At 42.9% G+C, this 22119-nt stretch overlaps 1 protein-coding gene across 1 annotated transcript; it reads right to left on the minus strand.

Moving 5' to 3' along the window:
• Positions 1-474: 474 nt before the first annotated feature.
• Positions 475-21741, minus strand: LOC119908650. Its single transcript, XM_038726464.1, has 23 exons — positions 21061-21741; positions 20689-20766; positions 20168-20291; positions 19968-20070; positions 17224-17337; positions 17024-17140; positions 14641-14801; positions 13726-13872; positions 13195-13297; positions 12379-12507; positions 12026-12208; positions 10492-10745; positions 8892-9848; positions 7923-8019; positions 7661-7768; positions 5654-7150; positions 5209-5331; positions 4964-5092; positions 4246-4438; positions 3948-4072; positions 3225-3415; positions 2580-2713; positions 475-2432 (listed from the first exon to the last, which is right to left on the minus strand). The coding sequence occupies exons 1-23, from the start codon at positions 21077-21079 to the stop codon at positions 2200-2202; spliced, it is 5319 nt and encodes a 1772-aa protein (XP_038582392.1). The 5' UTR covers positions 21080-21741; the 3' UTR covers positions 475-2199.
• Between the last annotated feature and the right edge of the window lie 378 nt (positions 21742-22119).

Consider the following 22119-nt stretch of genomic DNA (forward strand, 5'->3'; position numbering starts at 1 on the left):
AAGGTTTGTGTCGCTGCAAAAGAATGATGTCCACGCTTGAAGCAGCTTTTTAACTTTTCTTGGAATCTTTGTACAGAAAAAGCGCAATAGATAAAACACCACCACAAATTGTCAGTTAATCTGTAAGACAGTTACATAACATAGACTGTTTAAATACTAGCAACGCAGAGGGTAACTCTTTCAAAGAGCTTAACCTGCACAGTCCAGCTTGGCAATTTAAGCCAAACAGAAGGATTTTTAGCCAAATGTTTGTGTATTTCATTAAATGTAGAGAGCAACTTAAAAATGATATGCAATTTTTGACACTAGATGCATAGAATGGAAGTTCTACTAGTTCTATCTGGAGTGTTTCCAATTTACTTCTTGCTTCAGCAGGCTAAGGAATGCATTTGTTTCAGCTACTGTCTGTGTAGTAGATCCACTATGTTCAATGAAGTATGTGACACATGAACAAGGGACAACAAAAAAAAAAAATGCAGATTAAAATATTTATTATAAAAACAGACATGACATAAATAGCATGGTTTGGGTGATACATTGCTAGAGTCAGTCCAGACTGTTATAGTGCATTTAGAGAAGGAGACTCCGATAAAAACAGACTGAGCAGTTCATCTGTGCCATGACACAAGGCTCACAAGGTCACGTTTCATGGTGATTTTTAAGTCACATGACAGCCCCATGCCGTTTAGAGGCAGTTTACAAAAACACAAAGAAAGACATGCAGACAAAGGAGCACATGCAAGAGGTGCAACTAAATGACACGCAACAAAATCATTTCATGCAAGAGAAAACATTTTAAAAAGTAGACCATGTATAAATTATATGGGGCTGACAGGGGTTTTCAAAAGTCAGGTAATGAGATAAATGCAGCAGTTTTGGCACCACTGGAACACCTTTCACAAAAATCAATACTGCTGTGCAGGTGTTCACATAACCACAGTTCTCAGATCAGACGATATTTTAGAAAATTTGTGGCAAAACACTGCACTCAAATAGAAAATATTAAAGAGAAGTTTAACTTTAGACAATAGACAACACACACACTGTACCTGCAGCAGTAGCATTTACCATCAGCTGCCTGTTCAACAGACTGACAGAGTGAAAGACATTACCTGACCAATACTGTACACCACATCTTCAGTTATTACCAACTGCACACTAACCCACAGACTATCAGGTGGAGAATCACTACACAGGAAAATAACCATAAGTGAGACACAGCTCAGCTAACTGTTTTCTAGAACTTCATATTCCACAAATCCACACTTCTATTCTCCAGTTTACAACTGCTCAGCAAAAATTCATGTACATTGATCTTTTGTTTCGCACGATAATTGTATTACGGCCACTGCTAGGGAAAGAAATGGCAAAAAAAAAAAAAATTGCAAAAAAAAAAATTACTGAATACAGTTGTTACAAGAAAGTCATGTTTAGAAGTCTTGAGAGAAAAAAAGTTGTAATGTTATGACAGAAAAGTTGGAATTTTACATGGAAAAAAAAATACTGAGAATCTAATACAGTCACCATAATCATCCTCCATCATAAAGATCATTTAATAATGCTTTAAAAAAACATAGTAGCTGTGAACACTGCACAGCTGCACTGCTCATGCAACTTTCACCATGTCACACAAAGATAATTTGTTATACCAAATTTACTTTTAAAACTGTTGTATAAATACGCACTGTAATTTGATATTAGATTCATATATTTATATCTGGAGTCGGCACATTGAGTTTATGTCCCTCAAGTGCTCATTCTGGAAACAAGTTGGCAGACATCAATTAAAGGCCGGCTTCAATTCTAGTCCCTTAATCACAAACATTAATAAGCTTAGGCTTTAAGTCTCGGGCACAGACATACATTCCCAAAATGGGAAACTTAAGACACAGTAAAAGGTTCTTAAGGGAGAGTAACATTGAGGAATTGTATGACAAACACCAATTTCATCCTGGCCATGTTGGTGGATCTGAGATAATCATAAAACAAGTACCAGGTGATCACCTGTTTCAAGCTAGAGCCCACAGGTCAGGATCCACACAGAGTGCGAGGGGTAAAACGGACTCCACAGAAAAAGTCATCAATACATAAAGACAAAAAATATCCATGGCATTGTATTAGAGCTGTAGTTTTATTGCACTTGGTGAAATAAGATGAAGTGGTACATTACACAGTCCAGCGTGCACTCCCCAGGCCGTCTCAGAAGCACTTCCTGAAGACGATCTGCGGCCCGTACTCCTCATATTCTTCCTGACTGATCCATGCAGAGCTGAAGGTGGGCAGGTTGGCCAGAACTGCTCCGCCGCTCCACACTGAGAAGTCTCTGTCTTTGGGGCTGCTGACGTGAACGCTCTCCCCCATGTCGGGGGGAACCAGTCCTTTGATTTCAGCCTCCAGACGCTCAGGCAGGCCAGGCAGAAGAGTGTTCCCACCTTCAGCAAGAGATACAAATAACAACAACCGGCAAAGACCAAAATTAACTGGAACGGGACCATTTCAAATCCACATCAAAGCATAGAGAGCATGGCAAGCTGTGCTTATGACTCACTGGCACAGCTCAAACAAGAAACAGCTGTTACCTGACAGTATGATGTTTCCCAGGAAGCAGCGCCGCAGGTCAATGTCTGAGCTCAGGATTGACTTGAAGACGCTTTCATGCATCCCATAATGGTCTCGTCCAATCAGCTCAGGTTTGAAGAGAATCTCAGGGGCCCTGGATGAACAGTGGGGGTGGGGAGGGGGGTAAGTCTGTTAGAAGCAGTAGCTTCGCTGTCTCTACAGTCAGACATGTGTGCAGCACCTGCATGTAAAGTCTCTCTGCTACTCTGGATCTGCAGTTGAGCTGAAGACCAAGGCGAGGCAGACAAGGTACTGATTACGCCCAAACTGACTGCTGCAATGTTGGCTCTTCACCTTTTTTCAGAACAAATTAAGTAATAGGGTTTTGACCAAAACTAGTGACACTGCCTTATACTCCAAGACCCTGAAGTAAAAGACCGTACAGAGGAACTGAAAGCAAATACAGTGATCAGGAACAACAATGTACATGATGATTAACATGATGATCTTTGTTGACTGTTGGGAGAGGACTCATGCTTATTATGTTTACCAGTGAGATGAATTATTACAACATTCTAAAACAGTTCTCACATTTCCAGTGTTAATACTGGTTTCCTTTAGGACCCCACTTAGTGTCCATCTGGAGCAGGTGTGTGGACAGTTACCTGAACCTCTCCATGCCCAGAGTGACCACCTGTCCGTCAGGCATGGTGTAATGCATCTCTCTGAAGGACGACCCCCCGCAACTCAGCTCAGCTTCATAGTTGAGAGCCACACAGCAGCACTTCTCCTTCATCTCCCTCACTATCTCCATCTCTGCTGTGGTGCGCATGCACACCCCTTGTTCCTGCAGAAGCTTTAAGCAGAGGGACAGCAAAATGGTCAGGGATGGCAGACACAGAACATTAACCTACAGGTTCAGAAGGCTGTCTGTAGCGCTTTTGTGAGGGAGCTTTGTCTTTGTGTAAATGTTCTATAGTGACTTTATATCAGGGATGAAACCACCACAAGAGCCACAATGCTTGCACCATATCACCACCTGTTCCACAAAGGGAGCAGTGGTTCTGCTGGAGAATAGAGGTGAAAGTAATGATGTGTTCTCTCAAAGTGGCAATTTGAGCTTCAGAGATGTTCACTTGTCACACTTATACAGTATACACGGTGTATGAGGGATATACAGAACACATTGCACAAGGGGATATTCAGTCATCATGCTAGGATGAAGTACTCGTTAAGCTGTTTTGATTTTTTTTAATGTTTTGACAGTTGAAGTTGTGCTTCAATCCCTAAATATTACCACAATAACTTCATCATTTCTGGTCTAAGCCCTGACCCTGACTAAATATTCTGAAAGTGTGTATTAAAAAAACAAAAAAGGCAGTGAATACCTTTTTAAGATGCATTGTAACATCCACACCAGCCAGAGGGAAGCGCTGCACTGCATGAGGTAGGCAGTATCCCTCAAACACAGGGACACTGTGGCTCACCCCGTCTCCAGAGTCAAACACCACACCTGCGAGAAAGATAAAACACACACACACACACACACACACACTGTTTGTTCCAAGAAAGACAGTACGGCTGTAACACAGCAGCTTGCCAGGATGAGACATTAGTGCTATTAAATGACACATTTCCAACACAATGCAAGTAAAGTGCATACAAAGACAGAATTGACCACATTACCAGTGGTCCTCCCCGCTGCGTACAGTGCCAGCACTGCCTGCATGGCCACGTAGGTGAAGGGAACATTGAAAGACTCAAACATGATCTCCACCATGCGCTGACGGTTCTCTAGGGGGCTCATGGCTGCCTCGGTCAGCAGGACAGGGTGATCCTCTGGATCCACACACAGCTGCTGGAACGTGTGATGCCAGATCTAAAAGTCCAGTCAAACATATTAACATATTTATTCTGGGTCCCCAAAAGTGTGGTGTAGTGAGTGATTAGCAGCTGACAGACACAGTAAGCAGCTGCATTCAGTGAAGACAGGGAAGGAAAGGAAGTGTGCCTTCACTTTGAGCTGCTGAACAAACAGGTGAACATTTCTTTGCATTTAGAGTACCAGGAAAGGGATTAAAGCATGACCCGAGGATCACGCCTCCCTTTGTACTAACAGGAAATTATCCTGTATATGCACTGATGAATGCCAAACTGCAACTTTGGAATGCCAATTCAATTCATTCTTCACATCCATTATAACAAGTAGCATTATCTTAGTCAAAGATGATAAAAATGAACAGCCACCACTCTACCCTGATATCAAATGCATACCCCAGCGCCACTGGAACCAATCCACCCATACATGCAAAGCAGGCTGGTTCTGACATTTTCAAAGCATTAAAAACACACATTCAGTTCTACATCCCATCTCATGTCAGGCATATGCATTCTTTTCACTCACCTTTTCCATTTCATCCCAGTTACAAATGATCCCGTTCTTTATGGGATGCTTCAGAGCCAGGACCCCTCTCATGTGTTGAGCCTCATGTCCAATGTAGGTCTCCCTTTCAAGGTTACTATTCATTATTTCCTGCAAAGACAAAAGACAAAACTGAGTTCTTCGAATGAGAAAAGCTGGCTAGAAGCAAAGCATCACTGTTCCAGAGTATTACTTTCGTAGAGCACAAGTGAAGTATATGCCCTTACCTCATATTTTGGCATTCCAATAATTGTTGGAAATATAATGTTTGGGAGGTCTTGATCTGCAAATCCTGCTTTCATCAAACCAGACCCTGTATCCAGCACTATGGGGGTCTTGAAAGCTGTCATCTGCAGTCACATCACGAAAGATAAATTAATTTGACTCAAATGAACGACAATGCTGGGGATGCTCAGTGATGGGTAACACTCCTCCTCTTAAGGCTCATGACTGCTTTAACTCTTTCAGGTGAAGTACAAGGGATATTTTTCATATTCAAATTATTTTTTTTACAGTGCAATTTCACTTTAAGAAGTTCCAACACTGCGGAAAACAGGCAGAAATGCTTTAGTTCAGAGAGAAGATTGATATAAATCTACTGTCTCTGTTTTTTATGTGAGAGACATTGAAAGATCAAACTAGCAACTCCACGTATTACAGCAGATAGTGTACCTCTCTCATGTTTATGTTAAGCTGGGCCTGAATCCCACATGTCCCGGAGCCAGATATGCTCATGGTCTCAGAGCTCTGAACACCATCAGCCACTTCTTCATTCAGCTCATCCGCTGGAGGCTGGTCAGGAGGCGGCTGGGAGGCTGACTGTTGATGTGGGCACTCTTCTGCAGGAGATAAGGTCTGGATTTCCTCTGCTGGGTGTACATCTCTCTGAAACAAACATGCAGGTACCACTGATGCAGCCTCTTCATCTTTGGTGGTCTTTTCAGGCAAGTGGTCCAAGGACACCTTGCATGTTTCTGGGAAAGCACGGTTATTATTGTTGTTGTTGCTGCTGTGTTCCTTCACATGTGGACTGACAACAAAGGTGTGACTGATGACTGGTGTCACATTATCTGGCAGTGCGTCACTTGATTTATCTTGTAGATCAAGTGGGACAAAACCAGGATCTTGAGCAACTAAAGACAGAGCCGGATTCTGCAGCCCTGTGGAATGAGGAGTTTCCTGTTCAGCGAGGTTGTCATTCACAGGATGGGAAGCCTTTCTTGGCTTAGGCACGAGAGGGAGGTGTGGCTTTCCACCCGGGTCGAACGCGCCATCATCTGGCCTCATTTCAAGGGTTAAAGAAGGTTCTGGTTTGCATATGGTAGGGTTTTCACCAGATTCATCTAATACTTTCCCACAGACGCATCCCTGAGGTTGGACTCCCTTCTCTTCAGGAGGTTCTGTCAAACCAGAAGTACTATTAGAGGTAGTTATATTTAATACGGATGGTTCAGCTTCAGAGCAATGATCTTGACTTTGGGAATCTGGGAGTTGAACCATGTCTTGGAGCGTAGCCTCTTTGGTAACACCAGGACCCAATACTGCTTGAACATTTTCACTTTTACAGGTATCCTGGGTATCCTTCTGGACCCCAGATGTTGAATGCGTTTTCTGTGATCTGTTCCAACAACCTGATAAAAGCTCAGAGAGTGCTCGGTCCTCCTTATTCTCAGTTCTAGCCTTCTCCATTACAGAACATTTTACAACCTTTCTACCCCTCTCCTTTTGTTTCTTCACTTTAAGCTCTTTGCCCAAACTCTTCTCAAGCTTCTCCACCTCCCTTTTCTCCTTTTCCAGTTTTAACCTAAAAGCCTCCCTCTCTTTACTCATACTCGACAGCCCGTTCACATCCAAAGGTTTGCTCCCCATGAGTTCCTCGTTGGGGTTTTCTTTGCAGTGTCGCAGCTCGTGGATCTTCAGGTTCTCCTCCATGATCAGCTCATCCAGGACATAGACTTCCCTTAGCTCTGTCAGCAGGCCAAGTCTGCTGTGAAATGCCACAGCGTCTGCTCCTGAGGCAGCGTCAGTGCAGCGCCAATCATCTTCAGGAGCCTTCGTTTCACTTGCAGATCCAGTTGATCTGGGTTCACTGAGGTTGTCAGATTCTGCAGGGATATGATAATCCTCAAGGCCAAGAACACCAGCTTCAGCCAGCTCACTAGAGGACATCTTTAAAAACAAGCATAAGCATAATGAACAAATGTTCTACTGCAGCCTGCAGTTCTGACTGAAACAAGTGAATTTTAAAAGACTAAAATGCATATTTGTCACATTTTGATCAACTAAATCAAATCGAGCTCAAAAGTGAACAGAGCTGGCTACTCTTAACTTCTAGCCACAAGGTTTTTCCTTTTATATCTTTCCAGAAGCAGAAATCTGCGTTTTTGTTTTTTTTTTTTAATATAAGAAAATTGATAGTCGGCATTTCCAGTGAAGGCCACCAGGGTTAAAAAGATCACCGCCTCCAGTAATACAAAGTTCGAGACAAAAAACCCCCCCAAACACTTCAGTTGGCAGTTTATCATCACTTTAGCCAGAACTTTGATCTCTGGGAAATGTAGTGAAAATCATACATCCTGGAGATTATGAAAATGATTTTCCATAAGTCACCCAAGGTCACTGATAATTAAGATGTTGCAGTTTGCATCTTTGACTTAATCTCCAGAAAGCTCAACATACCACACCGAGCTGGTCCTCACTGTCCCACAGTGGCCACGGATCCTGCTGGTCCTCAGATCTCAGCAAGGCATCCAGCACAGCCTCCTGAGCCAAAACACTTTCTTCTTTCTGTAGAGCAAGATGTTCATGTGACTGTAAATACTATGGAAGAAGTGAAGATACATCATTGGGCTCTTGTAACTTTGACATTTTAAAGACTCAGTGAAAATGATCACTAGTTGTAGCAGGATCCAGCCCTTTACTCAAATGGTGCATGTCTTACCTCCAGTATTTCATCAGCCCTGTCCAGGATCTTCTCCACTTCCCTCAAACCCTCCTGCTCCTTCACGTCCCAGTCCTTCAGGGAGATATCAGTCAAGCTGAAGAAAAGCAAGAGAAGTGCCATTTAACTGTACACACCAAAACTCTACAAACCAATACATCCCACTGGTGTCTGGCCGTTGCTAACCACAGTCAGGTCCACTGAGAACTAACAGCCCAGTCTGCGGCTTTCAGATGCTTTCATATCCTTGTCTTAGTCCCTGTGATGACTGGTGCATGACGACAGCTCCTGCAGAGTTTTAATACATTTATACTGTGCTTTTAACATTGCACCATCATCTTTTAGCAGGTAACCAAAATAAATAGAATGAAAGTTGACAATCCATAAATCTCTGCAGCACTTTAAGAGTCAGACTATGTGGGTTTTGAACTCATAAGCAACACATAGTTTAATACAAAACTGCTGCTAAGGTTCACTAAGGTTCCGTCTCTTAAGTTTGTGCTACTGTTAAGATACGTTTAACATTTACCATCAACTCGTATTTGTTGTTAGCCAAACTCCTCCCCTGAACAGCAACTGTCCAATCATAACTAAGCAATTGTAATAACCTTGTCACAGCAGACATTTTGACTTGTTGAAGTACGAAAAGCGCAGGTCAAACACATTTCATTGACATGGTTCAGTTAGCGATGACAGCGAGTCAGCAAGACCCTGGAACCAGCTCACCGAACTGGGTTTTTGTGCTAAAAGTAAAAATCTGCCAAGTCATTTAATTTCATCTACAAAAACTGACTGTTGCCACCTAGATATGAGAGGCCAATTGTAAGAACAGTTATTTGCTTAGATCAGACACTGTAAAATGTAACTAGGTCAGCTGTAACAGCCCGTCACTCGTGTGGATGGAACTCTAAACCTTAAACAGTAACCGCCTAGCTAAAATGAATTTGAATTCAGAAACCGGTGCATTACCCATCAACAGCATCCTGATTCTGGTCATGGAGGTCATAAGAATCCCAGAGAAGAGTGGGAATCCCATCTGTGGTAGAGATGGACTTGTCTCTTCCATCAGTAATAGTACTGGAGAGGATGTTGCAAATGGGACTTAGTTCAGCACCCTCCAAACTGCTCTGTGAATGTAGTATCCAGTCCCTGCTTTGTGGCCCTCCGGTCGGTGTTCTGCTCAACGCCTCGGTCTGTGTGGGCTGATCTCGATACCTGTTGGACTGGTTGGAATCAGTGCAGGGGTCTGAAGGATCATGGAACTGTGGGTCTTTGTTTTGCGCGGTCGGGGTCTGTGTAATAGTAACTGTGTACGACTTTTCCAGATCATCAACAGGCAAGCTAAGCCAAGGATTATTGGGTAGCGCAGCCGAGCGCTTGACTTTGATCTCCAAGTTGAGTGACTCTACAGTTACTTTAGGCATGATCTGGATGCTAGCCCTGGAGGAGTTCCCCACAGAGCCAAAGTCAAAGTCTTCTCTGTGATCTTCACAATCCGAAACACTGGAGAAATTGTCTTTGTGGATTTGAGGTTGGTTCAAGTCAAGTCTCACAGAGTCACTGGTCCCAGCTAATCTAGACAGACCTTCCGCTGCTTCTTTCCCTCCGCAGGCCTCCAGCTGGCTACTCCCGGCCCCATCGAAGCCTGAGTCAAACGAGCTGAGGGAGGGGGGTTTGCCCTCGGCTGATATTATTCCAGAAACTGATGTGGAAGGTGACGTTCTGAGAAGGTGGGCAGCTTCCTTACCGCCTTCACATTTAGGGAGGTCTTGAATGTCCTTAGCAGTTTGGTTGGTAGCACCGTCAGCAGGGGAATGATTTACACGGCTGCTCCACAACAACTCATACTGCCACTTTAAGGCCAGCTGGAGGTGACCGACAGCCACTGGTCCCGAAGAAATGAGGAGTTTCCTCAAGGTCATGCACCTGGTGAATAAGATGACTACTGTCAATTTAGCCATTGATAGGAATGTGTCTATGTTGATAGACCATCTGTCAGCACACTTTCTGCTCAGCCAAACTGTTCCACATCAGACCCAGCCACCTCAAACCTTTGTCTGCAGACACCGTGGTGTAAAAACTATTTGAATGACCAGTATCTAAAGAAAGCTTAGTCTTCTTTTACTGTACGGGAACTTTAGAAAAGGGAATCAGGAACAAAAAGCGTCCCATCAACTACACTTATGCAAATAACTCCAGTGTATATAAATGACTCCTAATTAAAATAAATATGCATAAAGTTCACTGGTTAAACACAAAGTACACCTCCAATGAGCCAATAGTAAACTGCACTTCCAGGCAGAAAGGTGTGCTTGTTTAATAAGCACATGTTTCTAGTAGGGCTGGGCGATATGGCCAAAAATGTCAATATAAAAACTTTCATACCATTAAATATCGATACTTATCACGATAAATGTCTAATCATTATTTCTTTCTAGTTTAAAGGCAGATTTTTGCTTCTGAGCCCACTAATATTTCACATCTGTGAGACACTGCTGTAAGAAGACTAATCCAAAAGACAGCCATAGTCTTCTCTTCATCGCCTCTCTGTGAATAAATGCTCTCTCACCGCTGAGACATCTGCTTGCCCGCCTGCTGGACCTCCTCATCTGGGAGGACATTAGACAGATGAGCCAGATGAACCAGCTCCTCCATATCTGGTGGGGGATTCTTCTTCAGGAAAGTAGACATTCTGTGCCTCCATGCAGGGATCGCCCCCCAGTTCCTCCTTGGCCTCTGTGTGGAAACACCATCTCCACTTATGCCTGATAGCAGCTCCTGGAGGAAGTTCTCACAGAGGACCAGACTGTACCAGCTGCTGGCCTGTAAGAGGAACACTTACCAGTCAGATTACGTAGCATACACAATTATTTACTCCTTTATTTAAGAGGGACCCCCCCCCCCTCCACACAAAACCACATTTTAGTGCTGCTGTGCCGGCAGACCAATTATAAGCCACTACAAAATGTTACAGAAAACCATCAGGAAAGTTTGCGCAATGGTTAAAAACTACAGGTATCACAAGAGGTCTAACAGCCCAAAAAAGGAGGGGAGCCTGCCTCAAGTAGCCATTTCATGAACTGCAGTTGTTGGAACTTCATTTTACAGCCCCAGAGATTGCTGCTTGGTAGCAATGCGTTTCCACCCCCAGCTCTACCCTCTCGTCCAAATATTGTCATGTCTGGTTCCAAAAAACCAGATAGCAATGGCCAAAATGCCAGACTCAAGGCATCAAAACAGTAGTCAACAAACCAATAGGTGACGTCCTGGTGGCTACATCCACTTCTTTGATACAGTCTGTGGAGCGGACAGCAGTACAGAGGCCAGCTGGAGTCAAGTTTTACTCCATCTGAAGACAACTCGAGTAAAAAGTGTAATGAAGTTGTTGCTAAGCAATCTAAAAACAAAGCTGTCTGCATGTAGTGGTATATCTTTCTAATTCCAACATTAAGTTGTATTTAAAGTATAAATCATTTCTAATCCTGTTCTGAATTTATTCTATTTTGAAAATGGTAGGAATACTGCTGAGATAAAAACACGCCGATATGAGTTGGGCAAGATAAACAATACCCACCCCTACAGCTGGTCAGTGGCTTCACCCTGTCTTTGGGAGAATGAATACGTCACTGTTCAAGCCTTCACTGTTTAAGCAGTGTGATTTTGTGGGACACAGCACGATCACTTCCAGAGATGTGCAGGCTGTCACACTTAACTCTTTCACTTTTTATTTTTTTCTTATGTGTATAATATGAAAAACTGCAACTATATTGTTTGTTGTGTCTAAAAGAGTTTCAGTTTCTGGAGATTCAAGGCAGGTTTTTATCCACCTGTTTTTAGAAGACATCTGATCTGTGTTGAGCCATGAGACTGAATGCATGAAAACAGAAATGCTGAATGCCAACTTTCTCAAAATTTGGTCAAAACCTGTGCTACATTTGGATGGAAACCTAGATACAGAAAAGCTGCAATTCCTCATGTTGGAGAAGATTGAATTTATAGACTTTGAGAAATTACATGACACTGCATTTGATGGTCTCTAGACTACAGCAAACACCACACCAACGGGCACTGAGCACGAAGTTTCTCAATTTCTGAAACCTTGCCTTGCTGTAGTAATGATGGTATGTGCAAACTGCTTTAAGGGTTTGGAGAGTCAAGTGTACAGCAGAGTGGAGTTTCTCCTTCAGCCTCTCCAGATCCAGAACCCAGCTCTCTCCGGTCTGACCATTGAACGGCAGGATCTCCACTAACGTGTGGTTTACGTCTTCAGCACAGCGAACAAGTGCCTGTAGGTGAGAAAAAGTGGAACCACGGGGAAAATGACAGCAGTAACACGACACCGCTTGTGACTGATGTTACATATTCAAACTAACCAGGATTAGACACTTCAAGGACTATAAGAGAAAGGGTGAAAAACTAAAACAACAGGCTACAATGAAGTATCACAAGTTCTTACCATAGCAGGAGTGTGAATCGACGCCTCAAATTCGGACACCAACATCATTGCCTTTGCAGGATCCTTGACAATCTCTATTTTGTAAGGGTCAAGTTTGTCTTGAAGAAATGTTTTGATCTGCTCTGTGATCTGGAAGCAGAAGTAAAGACATTCCGTTCATAGATGTAGTTCAAAAGGTGAGCCACGGCTCACGGCGAACAGACATTTTAAAAAGGCCTCAATCATCCTGGCCAGGCCACCACCATACTGTTAAAAAGTCCATCGAGAAACAACAATTCATCACAATAGCAGGTCCTAGAAACATAAGATTGATTTCATCTTTAGTTGTGTTGCATTGGTACTTATTTTAAGAGGAGTACCATGCCTTTAACAACGACACTCAGGGCTCTTTCAAACCTGTAGCTCGGTTCATTTGGTCTGGACCAAGATTACCTAGGACAGTGAGTTCCGTGATGCAGACCAGTCTACAGGGCTGACACATGAAGATTAACAGCTATCCAGAAACCAACCATTTAACCTAACCTACGTCTCGAATTACCAGATGATTTGCATAAAATACATATGTTGCTTATAAGATCACTTCCTTGACAATTCACAGCAACTACAGGATAGTATGGCTTTTCAATTCATGCTAAAAATCACATCTTCAGTCAGTTTTGCTTTTAAAACACAAACAACTTTTCAGGTGTTCTCTGCCCTGTTGTCAAGAGTTTGATTAACAGCTTTTACACCAGCCCAAATGCACCACAGTTACGGTGAATCAGACAGGTCAGGTGTGAAAGCACCCTCAGATCCAAATGGAGTCCACTAACTCACCTGTAGTGCTTCCTCTCGGAGCTGGAACACCTGCAGCTGGAGACGGGCCTTAGAAAAGGCCTGGTGCCACAGCAGCTCCACTTTCTCCACAGCTGCAGTTATCCTGTAAAATAATTAAGCCCTTTAGCTAACAGCTGGCCTCAGTCCATATTTATCATAACATACTGTGTGTCACTTAGTGGTTGCTTTATCTCAAACACCTTAAGAACAAGATGACATTTGTATTTAATTGACAGTCTAAATGCTTTTTCATGCTGCTCTAGCTTTACACAGATGATTCCAGAGCGAACCGTTGTGATTTTGGTGCCATGAATAACCATAACACTTGAGCTACGATTATGTAGATTAACACAAACAAAAGCTAGTCTAAAGCATGTTGGCTCTGTGCTTCAGCTGTTCTTGCAACACAAGACCTTTGCAACATTGTTGTATGGTATGCAGGGGAAGTGTTATTACAGAGGATTAAGATAAAGGCAAGCAGTACTGTGTGTACTCTGACTGGGCATGCTGGGGGCTGGGTCCCTGCAGTACCTGCTGTGGTTCTGCAGCATGTCAAAGGCTGTGTGGGTGAAGAGGGCAGTGCCGGCCATCGCCTGGTAGCACGGCTCCTTCTCAGGGTAACGCAGCTTCTCCACCATACTCTCACAGTGCCTCAGCAGCTCATCCAGCCCCAGCTCTCTGCACCCCCAAACATCCATACAAAGAATGTGAGAGGAGATTAGAAATACAGCCTAGACACTGCTAATGTGGCAAAAGGCTGATTTCAGCAACCACCACTCCTGTGTTCCAAAGGCGCATTCTGTAAGATGATCCTAAATTACCTCCTTAAAAGTACTCAACATTAGAAAGCCTTGTGCAGTCATCTTAGCACAGCTCAGAACTGTTTTGATGTTTAAAATAAAACTGGCCATCTTTGGGCTACTTCAGTATCTGAATCAAGAGCAGGTTTGCATGTGCTCTCAAAATGGCCAGAAACAAGGAGCTTTCTATATAAACTCGACAATCAATTGCCGTTTTAGAAAAGGAGGGAAACTATTGTACAAGGCTGTGCACTTCACTTCATCCAACAGCACAAACCGGCTTTAAAATACTTCATTCCAACCCTGCTCTCAATGTATTCTTGAAAATAATATACTTTAAAAATAAATTTAGTAATGAAAAAGAACACGAGTATTGATAAAGAACCGTTAAGAGTAGTACCATCAATAAAATCCTAACAATACCATCTGACACACTGTGTCCTGAATCACTTTATTACATATAAAGATTAAAAACATGACAGTTAACTTCAGTGTTGTTGTTACTTGATAACCGCTAATAAATAAAACTATTTGTATAAGGGCAAGCAAAAACGACTTGGCGAGTACTCTGACCCCCGTACCCGACAGGGCAAGTGCAAAAAAAAAAAAAAAAAAAAAAAAAACAACCCTTAACCGTGAACCTGACCTCCTGAGCTGCTGGAACTTTGCTTCGTTGGTGAAGCAGAAGTGTTGGAGCTCTCTGAAGGTGGAGGGCAGGGGCAGCCTGGCCAGAACCTGCAGGGTGGAGATGCACGAGGGCAGCCGCTGGACTACAGACAGGAACTCCTGGACAAACGCATCGATCTCCTAGAAGGAGCAGCACAGAGCCAGAGTCTGTTTAAAAGGCCACATCATCAATAAGACCAAGATGATTCATGAGACGTTTGCAGTTGTGTTGGAAACAAGGCCATGCTGCAACTTTTCACTATGAACATTTGTTTGGATTAGCGTGGGTTTTTAGATTACGCTCTCTTTTAGTCTAATTGTGATTCTTATAATAAATCAAGCTGACCAACGGAAGCCGTAATTGCTCAACACCTACAACCTAAATGTAGGTCTGGGGGAGATGGTACAGTTGCATCCTGAATAGGTCTCCTATAGACAGATCTGCCATGGCTAATGAACCCCGTCATCACGGCCAAATGACTGAATGTATAATGTCATGCAAAGAGGGGCTCCTTTCACTTGCTAATAAGGTCAGCTGATTACGCGAGGCATTCGCACAAGCTTCACCAAGGTAACAGACAATAGATGCAGGCCGCTTGGACGGATCTCATGAATAGATTCACAAATGAAAACATCTCCTGAATGATGGAGCTGAGCACGCTCTCTATCACAACAACGCAATATTTACTGTGGCTGGAATATTGGATGTCAGATTAACAGATTATTATTATTATTATTATTATTATATTATTCTGCTTACGTCTGAAGTAGCACACAAATATGCTGGAGGGTGTATTTGTGTGTACACACACAGAGCAGCACAATGTTACTCTGTGTTAACGCCCCTGACTGATCATAAGACAGCTTCAACTGTTTTGCTTTGAATCACTGAGTTCTGTGTTTCACAATCAGAGCTGGTCAGAATGGTTGATTTATGGGCGGATGCTAATTTATAGCATATATTTACTGAATAATAGTATATTTGTCAAATACTTGGCCTCACGCAAGAACATTTTTGTATTCTAATCCTGCATCTAAGGTTAGCTTGTACACGTGTTCCAAGCCAAACCCTCTCAACTGTACAAACCTGACTTTAAAATCGCTTGTTTAACCTCAGTGAATTCCTGTACACAAGAGCTGTGATCATTAGCCTAATTCACACAAATTGCTATATAAGTCTACTTTGGCTGCGTTTGTTCAGCCCCATTTGTAGCAAAGTTTAATTCACAAAAATGTCACCCAGGAGCAAAAAGAACTTCAGAATTTCCTGTTAATAAACAGAAGTGATGTACTTTACCATTTTGTACTCTACAGCCTTTGTTGCACATATATACACACATACACACACAGTATTATGCTGTTTTGACTTGTCCCTGATAACTTTACCACTGTTTAGTGTCTGGTAGTGATGGGCAGATGCTTTTTTTCCCCATTTGTATTAAACCCCCCCCGAAGTGCCACCAGACCTTGCTCACGTGTGCTATGAAGTCCAAGAAGCCTGCATGTTCTTATTAAAAATGCTGCTGCAGAGGTTACTGTGCAACTCGTTATAATGTAAAATAACATATACATTACCTGGTGTCAAGGTCACTGGTGCATGTCACTATATTTCTCTAGTTTCACCTCTAATCACAGTAATGTGCATATCACAGTTTAGCTGCAAAACCTTAAGACAATCTGAACTCTGAAGCAGCAGTGACGTTTGAAGCTTCGGCTGTCACTCAGGGCGGCTGTGGCTCGAGATAGAGCGGGTTGGCCGTTAATCGGATGGTCGGCGGTTCAATCCCCGGCTCCCCCTGCATGTCGCAGTGTCCAAGATACTGAACCCTGAATTGCCCCTAGTGGCTGTTCCACCAGTGTGTGAATGGTGAATGCAGATGTAGTGTAAAAGTGTTTGAGTGGTTGAAAAGACTAGAAAGGCGCTATACAAATACAGAGCATTTACAATTACATGGTAGTCTTCAGTTGACACAAGCTCCAACACAATGTTTTAAAACCGTATCAAGTCATCCACCCATCTCTAGTGCTTAGAGAATACCAGCCACTTTGTTAACTAATCACAGCATCTGGTCACCAATACAGTAGCTACTCTTGTATAAAGTCCTTAAAGTAGACGTTTTTTATTTTAAGATACCCAAAAGAGGATAGTAACAAAAATGTAATTATAATTCTTGTATTTCCAGCCTCTTTGTTCACTACTGCTGCTTTTTTCTACATTGTTAGTTAGTTAGCTAAGCTAACTCCAAATCATGGAATCTAGGGCAAAATAATGTACAGTTAACCCAGTAGTACTTATGGGTTCCTTGGATGCAGTCAAGAGCAGAGCCACTGACAGAGGTATGACATTTTCCAAAAATGATTACCTTAATGAAGGCAACCCAACTGTGGTGACAGTAAATGAGGTAGCCGCCTAACGATGCGGTAAGCTGGCTTCGGTCAATGTAGATGGAGAGCTCCGAGATTTCTTTCAGAAGGATTTTCTGCAAAAAAAGATGAGATCAGTGCTGCCTAGTGAAGTCAATCAAAACAACCCCAGGGGTATGGTATGTGCCCTTTCATTCACCTTCACAGAGGCAGTGTAAGACTTTGATGGAGCTAGGAGTTTCAGCAAACGCTTAGCATCCTCCTTCTTTTTGGGCTGAATTATGTACACACTGTGGACAGTCCGTTTGTGCAGCTAGAGAGAAAGGAAACATATTTTTATATTACATATAGTCAACTGACTTGGGTTACTCAAGCAGTTGAGTCAGAATTCCAGCAATTTAATATTTTGCTTCCATAAAGTTGAAGGATCCTGAGACAGATTAAAGTCAAAAATCTAATCAAAATCAAAAGCAGCAGAGGCCAGGATAGGGTAAGCTCTGAAGACACAGGATCCTCCAATACAAATAACACAGCCAGCATGTTTCGGTCTGGAGGTGTGGGGGTCAGAGACATGTTCGTTTATGAATCTGTTACCAAGACTGTTAATAACTATTCTCCAAATCCAAGCCCAGATGTCATCAGCAGCAGCAGTCATTTTCTCACTGGACGCGCACGCACACACACACACACACACACACACACACAGCTCAGGCTTACTTAAGCCTCCCATGTGCACTATAGTCCTTCTCTGGCTTAGCTGGCCTCTGCCGACTCCCTATACATGAATATATCTGTCCTTTCCTTTGTAATAATTTTATTTGTAAGAAAAGAGAATTTGTGCAGCAAGTGACCTGCAATTCCAACTGTGGCCCCTACACCCATGACCAGATAAACCTGTCAGGGAGTCCCAACGCAAAGATTTGGTCTTGGCTACATATTGACCCCCAAATGTGCACAATATAAACCAAAACAATAAAGATCGCAACTACATTTTCACACAGGGCCCCTCCACAAGACAAGCTACCAGCGGACCAGTTTGAAATATTGCAGGGAGTAACAGAGAATCAGGAGCAGCACAGTGAGCTGAGAATAGTTGATCTGGGCGCAAAAATGCAGCATCCCCTACATAACTGTGGTCATTTAAAGTCATTTCACTGAGGCTTCCTATTAAATAACCAAGCATGTGACCAGCCATGCATGTGACCCCCACCCGCTTCCACACACACACACAATCAGACTACAGCTCTTTGATTCAAAACATATGTTGCATAACTTTATGCTGCAAGAAAGAGCTGTGCTAGTCAAGAGGGCACTCACAAGTTGAGCACGTCACTGTACAGCGAGTCCTGTTCATGCATAATTCAGACAGAACCAACTGCACAAACACCCAGCTGCCGTTTCACATGAACCCTGCGTCTGAACTCAACTTGTACAATACTTTAACTTGCAACACGCACGTTTGTTTTTTATATATAGTGTACTATAATGTTAGAGTTGTACTTTTCTCTCCCATAGGAAATGAAAAGTTGAGCCATCCTTTTTGGTAACTAGAATGAGCATTGTGTGCTGCGTTTCTGGACACTGATGTGAAGACGTTGCAGGTACCTCATGTTGCTTTTTAGGGCTGCCAGCATGTAAGGTAACAGTACCCGGTGCAGCTTTCAGGGCAGTAATGTGGAATCCTAATGGTGACAGGGCTTCTTTTCCATTGACAGTGGTGTACCTTATAGGCATGTATTTGAACCATCTTTCAAGTGTGTCATAATACCAATGTGGTATCAATCTGGCGCTGGGAGATAGTGTGCAGGCTGTGCAGTGGGCTGCACAACATGGAAGCATGCCAGAAAAACATTTGTGGCTTATTTTTTCATTTAAAGGGAGGGGATATTCAGCTTTTTGGCTTTCCCACTTTCCTTTCTTATTTTATATATCTATCTTTTTGTGCATGTAATGGGTTCACAAAGAAAAAAAAAAAAAAAAAAAAGGGGAGTTCCCATCTCCCACAAAACAACTCGATTGTAGTTCAGCCTTTACTTCCGTAAACTATCTGCGTCACTATGTCACATGGGTTGCCCAGACATTGATTTATTTGTGGCGGCCCACCACAATATTAACGCTGACCACCATATATTGATTTGATTTTAAAAACACTAGTCCCATTTAAAATCATATCTGACTGCAGAGCTGCGCGCAGTGCATCTATTCACGCAGCACCTCCTCTCCCTCTCTCATGAACGTCGCTGCACAAATCTTTCCAACACAACGCATTTAATAACGAAGACCCACCTTTAAAAAAAAAAAAAAAAAGCCTAGCTAATAAGGATAGCTATTTTAATGTTAGAGTATAGCTTGGTTGTCGAGGTTAGCACGCTGTATTAAAAAACAAACCACACACCACACACACTTTACTCCACTCTGAAACTCTTGCTTCAGTCTAGGTCGAGAAGCTGGTTCGGGAAAATGTACAACTCATCCGAAGCCTGGTTACCAGCTTGTCAGGACCCACCTTCTGATTGGCTAGTAGTTGTTGCCTTGGTTCTACGCATGTGCAACACCCAAAAAAGATCAAATAGAAGTCCGATGCTTCACTTGGTAGATAAAACGGAACGGTTAACACACTGGCTGAAAAGAGGTGCTGATATTCATGTTTTTGAAAATTAAACCATGTAAACCTATTCTGGCACAACCTCTAAACCTGAAAACGAGCATAACATGACCACTTTAACGGTTTTCATGGGAGTGAACCGGCACCATCTTGGAATCCAGTATTCTCCTCATGCATCCATGGTCAGTCCATTTTTTTTTTTTTTTTTTTTTATTAACCTATTACTGGGGAAATCTATGTGTCACTTTCTGCATGGGGTGGACATCTAGTTTCAGAGCAAATATTGGAAACATGCTGCAGGCCAGTTTCAGCAGCATCAAAGCGCACTCTGCCAGTACCTCAAGCAGAAGCAGAGTCTCAGTGATGAACTTGGTTGTAGGGAGCGAGGCATGCCTTAGATCAGCCACCACTGACACCAAACTCTCCTTCTGCTGCTTTTTACTGTTGAGAAAGAATGATCCAAGCATCAGCGCTGCCTGCATTACCTCTCACATGCATATACCAGTATACACAATAAGCTTTTTTTGAAGCCACATACTTGTGCAGAAACAGAAAGTAATTTATGAAGTCCACCACTTCTGCTTTGCTGAGTTCTGAGGAGAGTTTGGCTTGTCCATCCACTGGGAACACGATCAAAGGGCAACCATGTTGATCAAACGCACCTGTAGACAGATTCAAGTGAAAAAAAACAAAAAAAACTAAACATTGTCTAACATTTACAGGGTTCCCAGAAAAAAAAAAGACAGGTGTGGCAAACTATTCTATTTGGTATCCATATTTAGTAAAGGACATTTTAATCTGACACAGGCACTGGCATTTAATACGATTCATTTCGGTGTCTTTAATCTTGCAAACTTAAACTGGACTGCACACATCTCAATATTTAATTCACAAAACGTTGTTAGCGTTGTCACTTCAACACACTGACTGGGAAAGTGTTGAGATAAGCAAGAAGTCTTAATTAGTACTCTCCCAGCCAAGCTTGCCACAGATGCAGGGTCAGCCACACACGGCTGCAGATGTACAGTAAGAGGCAGAGCAGTGAGGACGAATAGCTACCGGGGAACAGCACAGCTCCGGAGTTGAGCACATGATCAGCAGGCAGCGGCGGCGGGGAGGGGGGGCACTCCGGGACGTCTGAAAGGTTCGTGGGAAATGATTGTTTTTACTGAAAACACGCCAGACAAGACTTTCCAACCCTCCTTGCTATATGGCCACTGGAGGAACCGGTCCAGCAAATTCCTCACCGCTTCTGAAAAAGCTGGCTAAAGAGCAGCAGCCTATAAAGTGATGAAGACTGTAACTTACATTTACTTCATTTTAACCATCAGTAAAATACAAGTGGCCGCAGTCACAGCGCACGCGACCAGCTCCTTCGTAAAGGGGATGAGGACGCTGCTCGCGTGCTGTTTGTTGCCCTGTCTCTCCTACCTGTTGCGTGCTGACTCATTTCCCCAGCAGTGTTGGTCTCGTAGTGTCAAAGAAAAGTGTCCTCTCACTCTGTACCAGAGACATGACACAGAAAGCAGCTCTACAGCGGTGCTGGAGCACTGGACCGCGGCTGCTCGCTGCCTCTCTCCGCCATGTTGCGTCCTCTCAGCAGCGCTGTTTGAGCTAACCCCGCTGGCTGGATGCTGTTCGGCTCATTTATAAACCAGAGAGGGCGGAGAAACACCGAGGAGGCGGACAGGAGCGGCACACCACGACACACCACGGCCCCAGGCTGATGACAGCTGACCGGGTCAGCAATACTGCCGTCGTAAGTGGTCCCTGGTCAACCAAAAGCAATTTTCATTTTGGCCAATGTCCTGATATTTTTTATTGTATGCTCACAACATTTGAACTTTTGTTACCAAGATATGGAACTTGTTTGGAGAAAGATATACTGTACTGTGTATCAGGCTTCCGTCTGTTCAGGGACCTTTTAAAGTGTAGATTGTAACTGATAGTAAATGAATTGATGCAAACAAGACATTAATTCCATAACTTTGAGCTTAAGATAAAAAATTAATCTTTCTGGCTCAATATAGTGTTATCACTGGTGTGAGACACTACTGTGGGAGATTAAACCCTCAGACTGGGCCAGAGGCCTAACGGGCCCTCACTCTCACACTCTATACTCTTGGATATAGCTGTAACTTAGACTTTGATGGTTGATGAGAATTGTGGTCGTTTCAATGTAAATTGTATTCTATAGAATGACACACAGATTCCAATAAAGTTCAAATAAACTTAAGTTTAGTGATAATTTCAAGCAAATAAACAAATACATGTGTAGCCGAGCTGGTCCTAGGAGCAGACTCCTCACACTCAGTATTCATTAATTGATAAATCCTGTCTCACTCCTCCTCTTATGGGTCTTAGGGTCAGACCCACCTCCACACATATTCAATATTAAAACAATAGTATATTCTACCCTACAGGACTTCTAAAGACATAAAACACCTCCAAAGAAATACAATATCATCAATTTGACATCATCTTGATATT

This window comes from Micropterus salmoides, unplaced genomic scaffold (genome assembly GCF_014851395.1).
Source record: "Micropterus salmoides isolate LMB-PRFRI ecotype aquatic unplaced genomic scaffold, ASM1485139v1 Ms_hic_scaffold_18, whole genome shotgun sequence".
Lineage (NCBI taxonomy): Eukaryota > Metazoa > Chordata > Actinopteri > Centrarchiformes > Centrarchidae > Micropterus > Micropterus salmoides.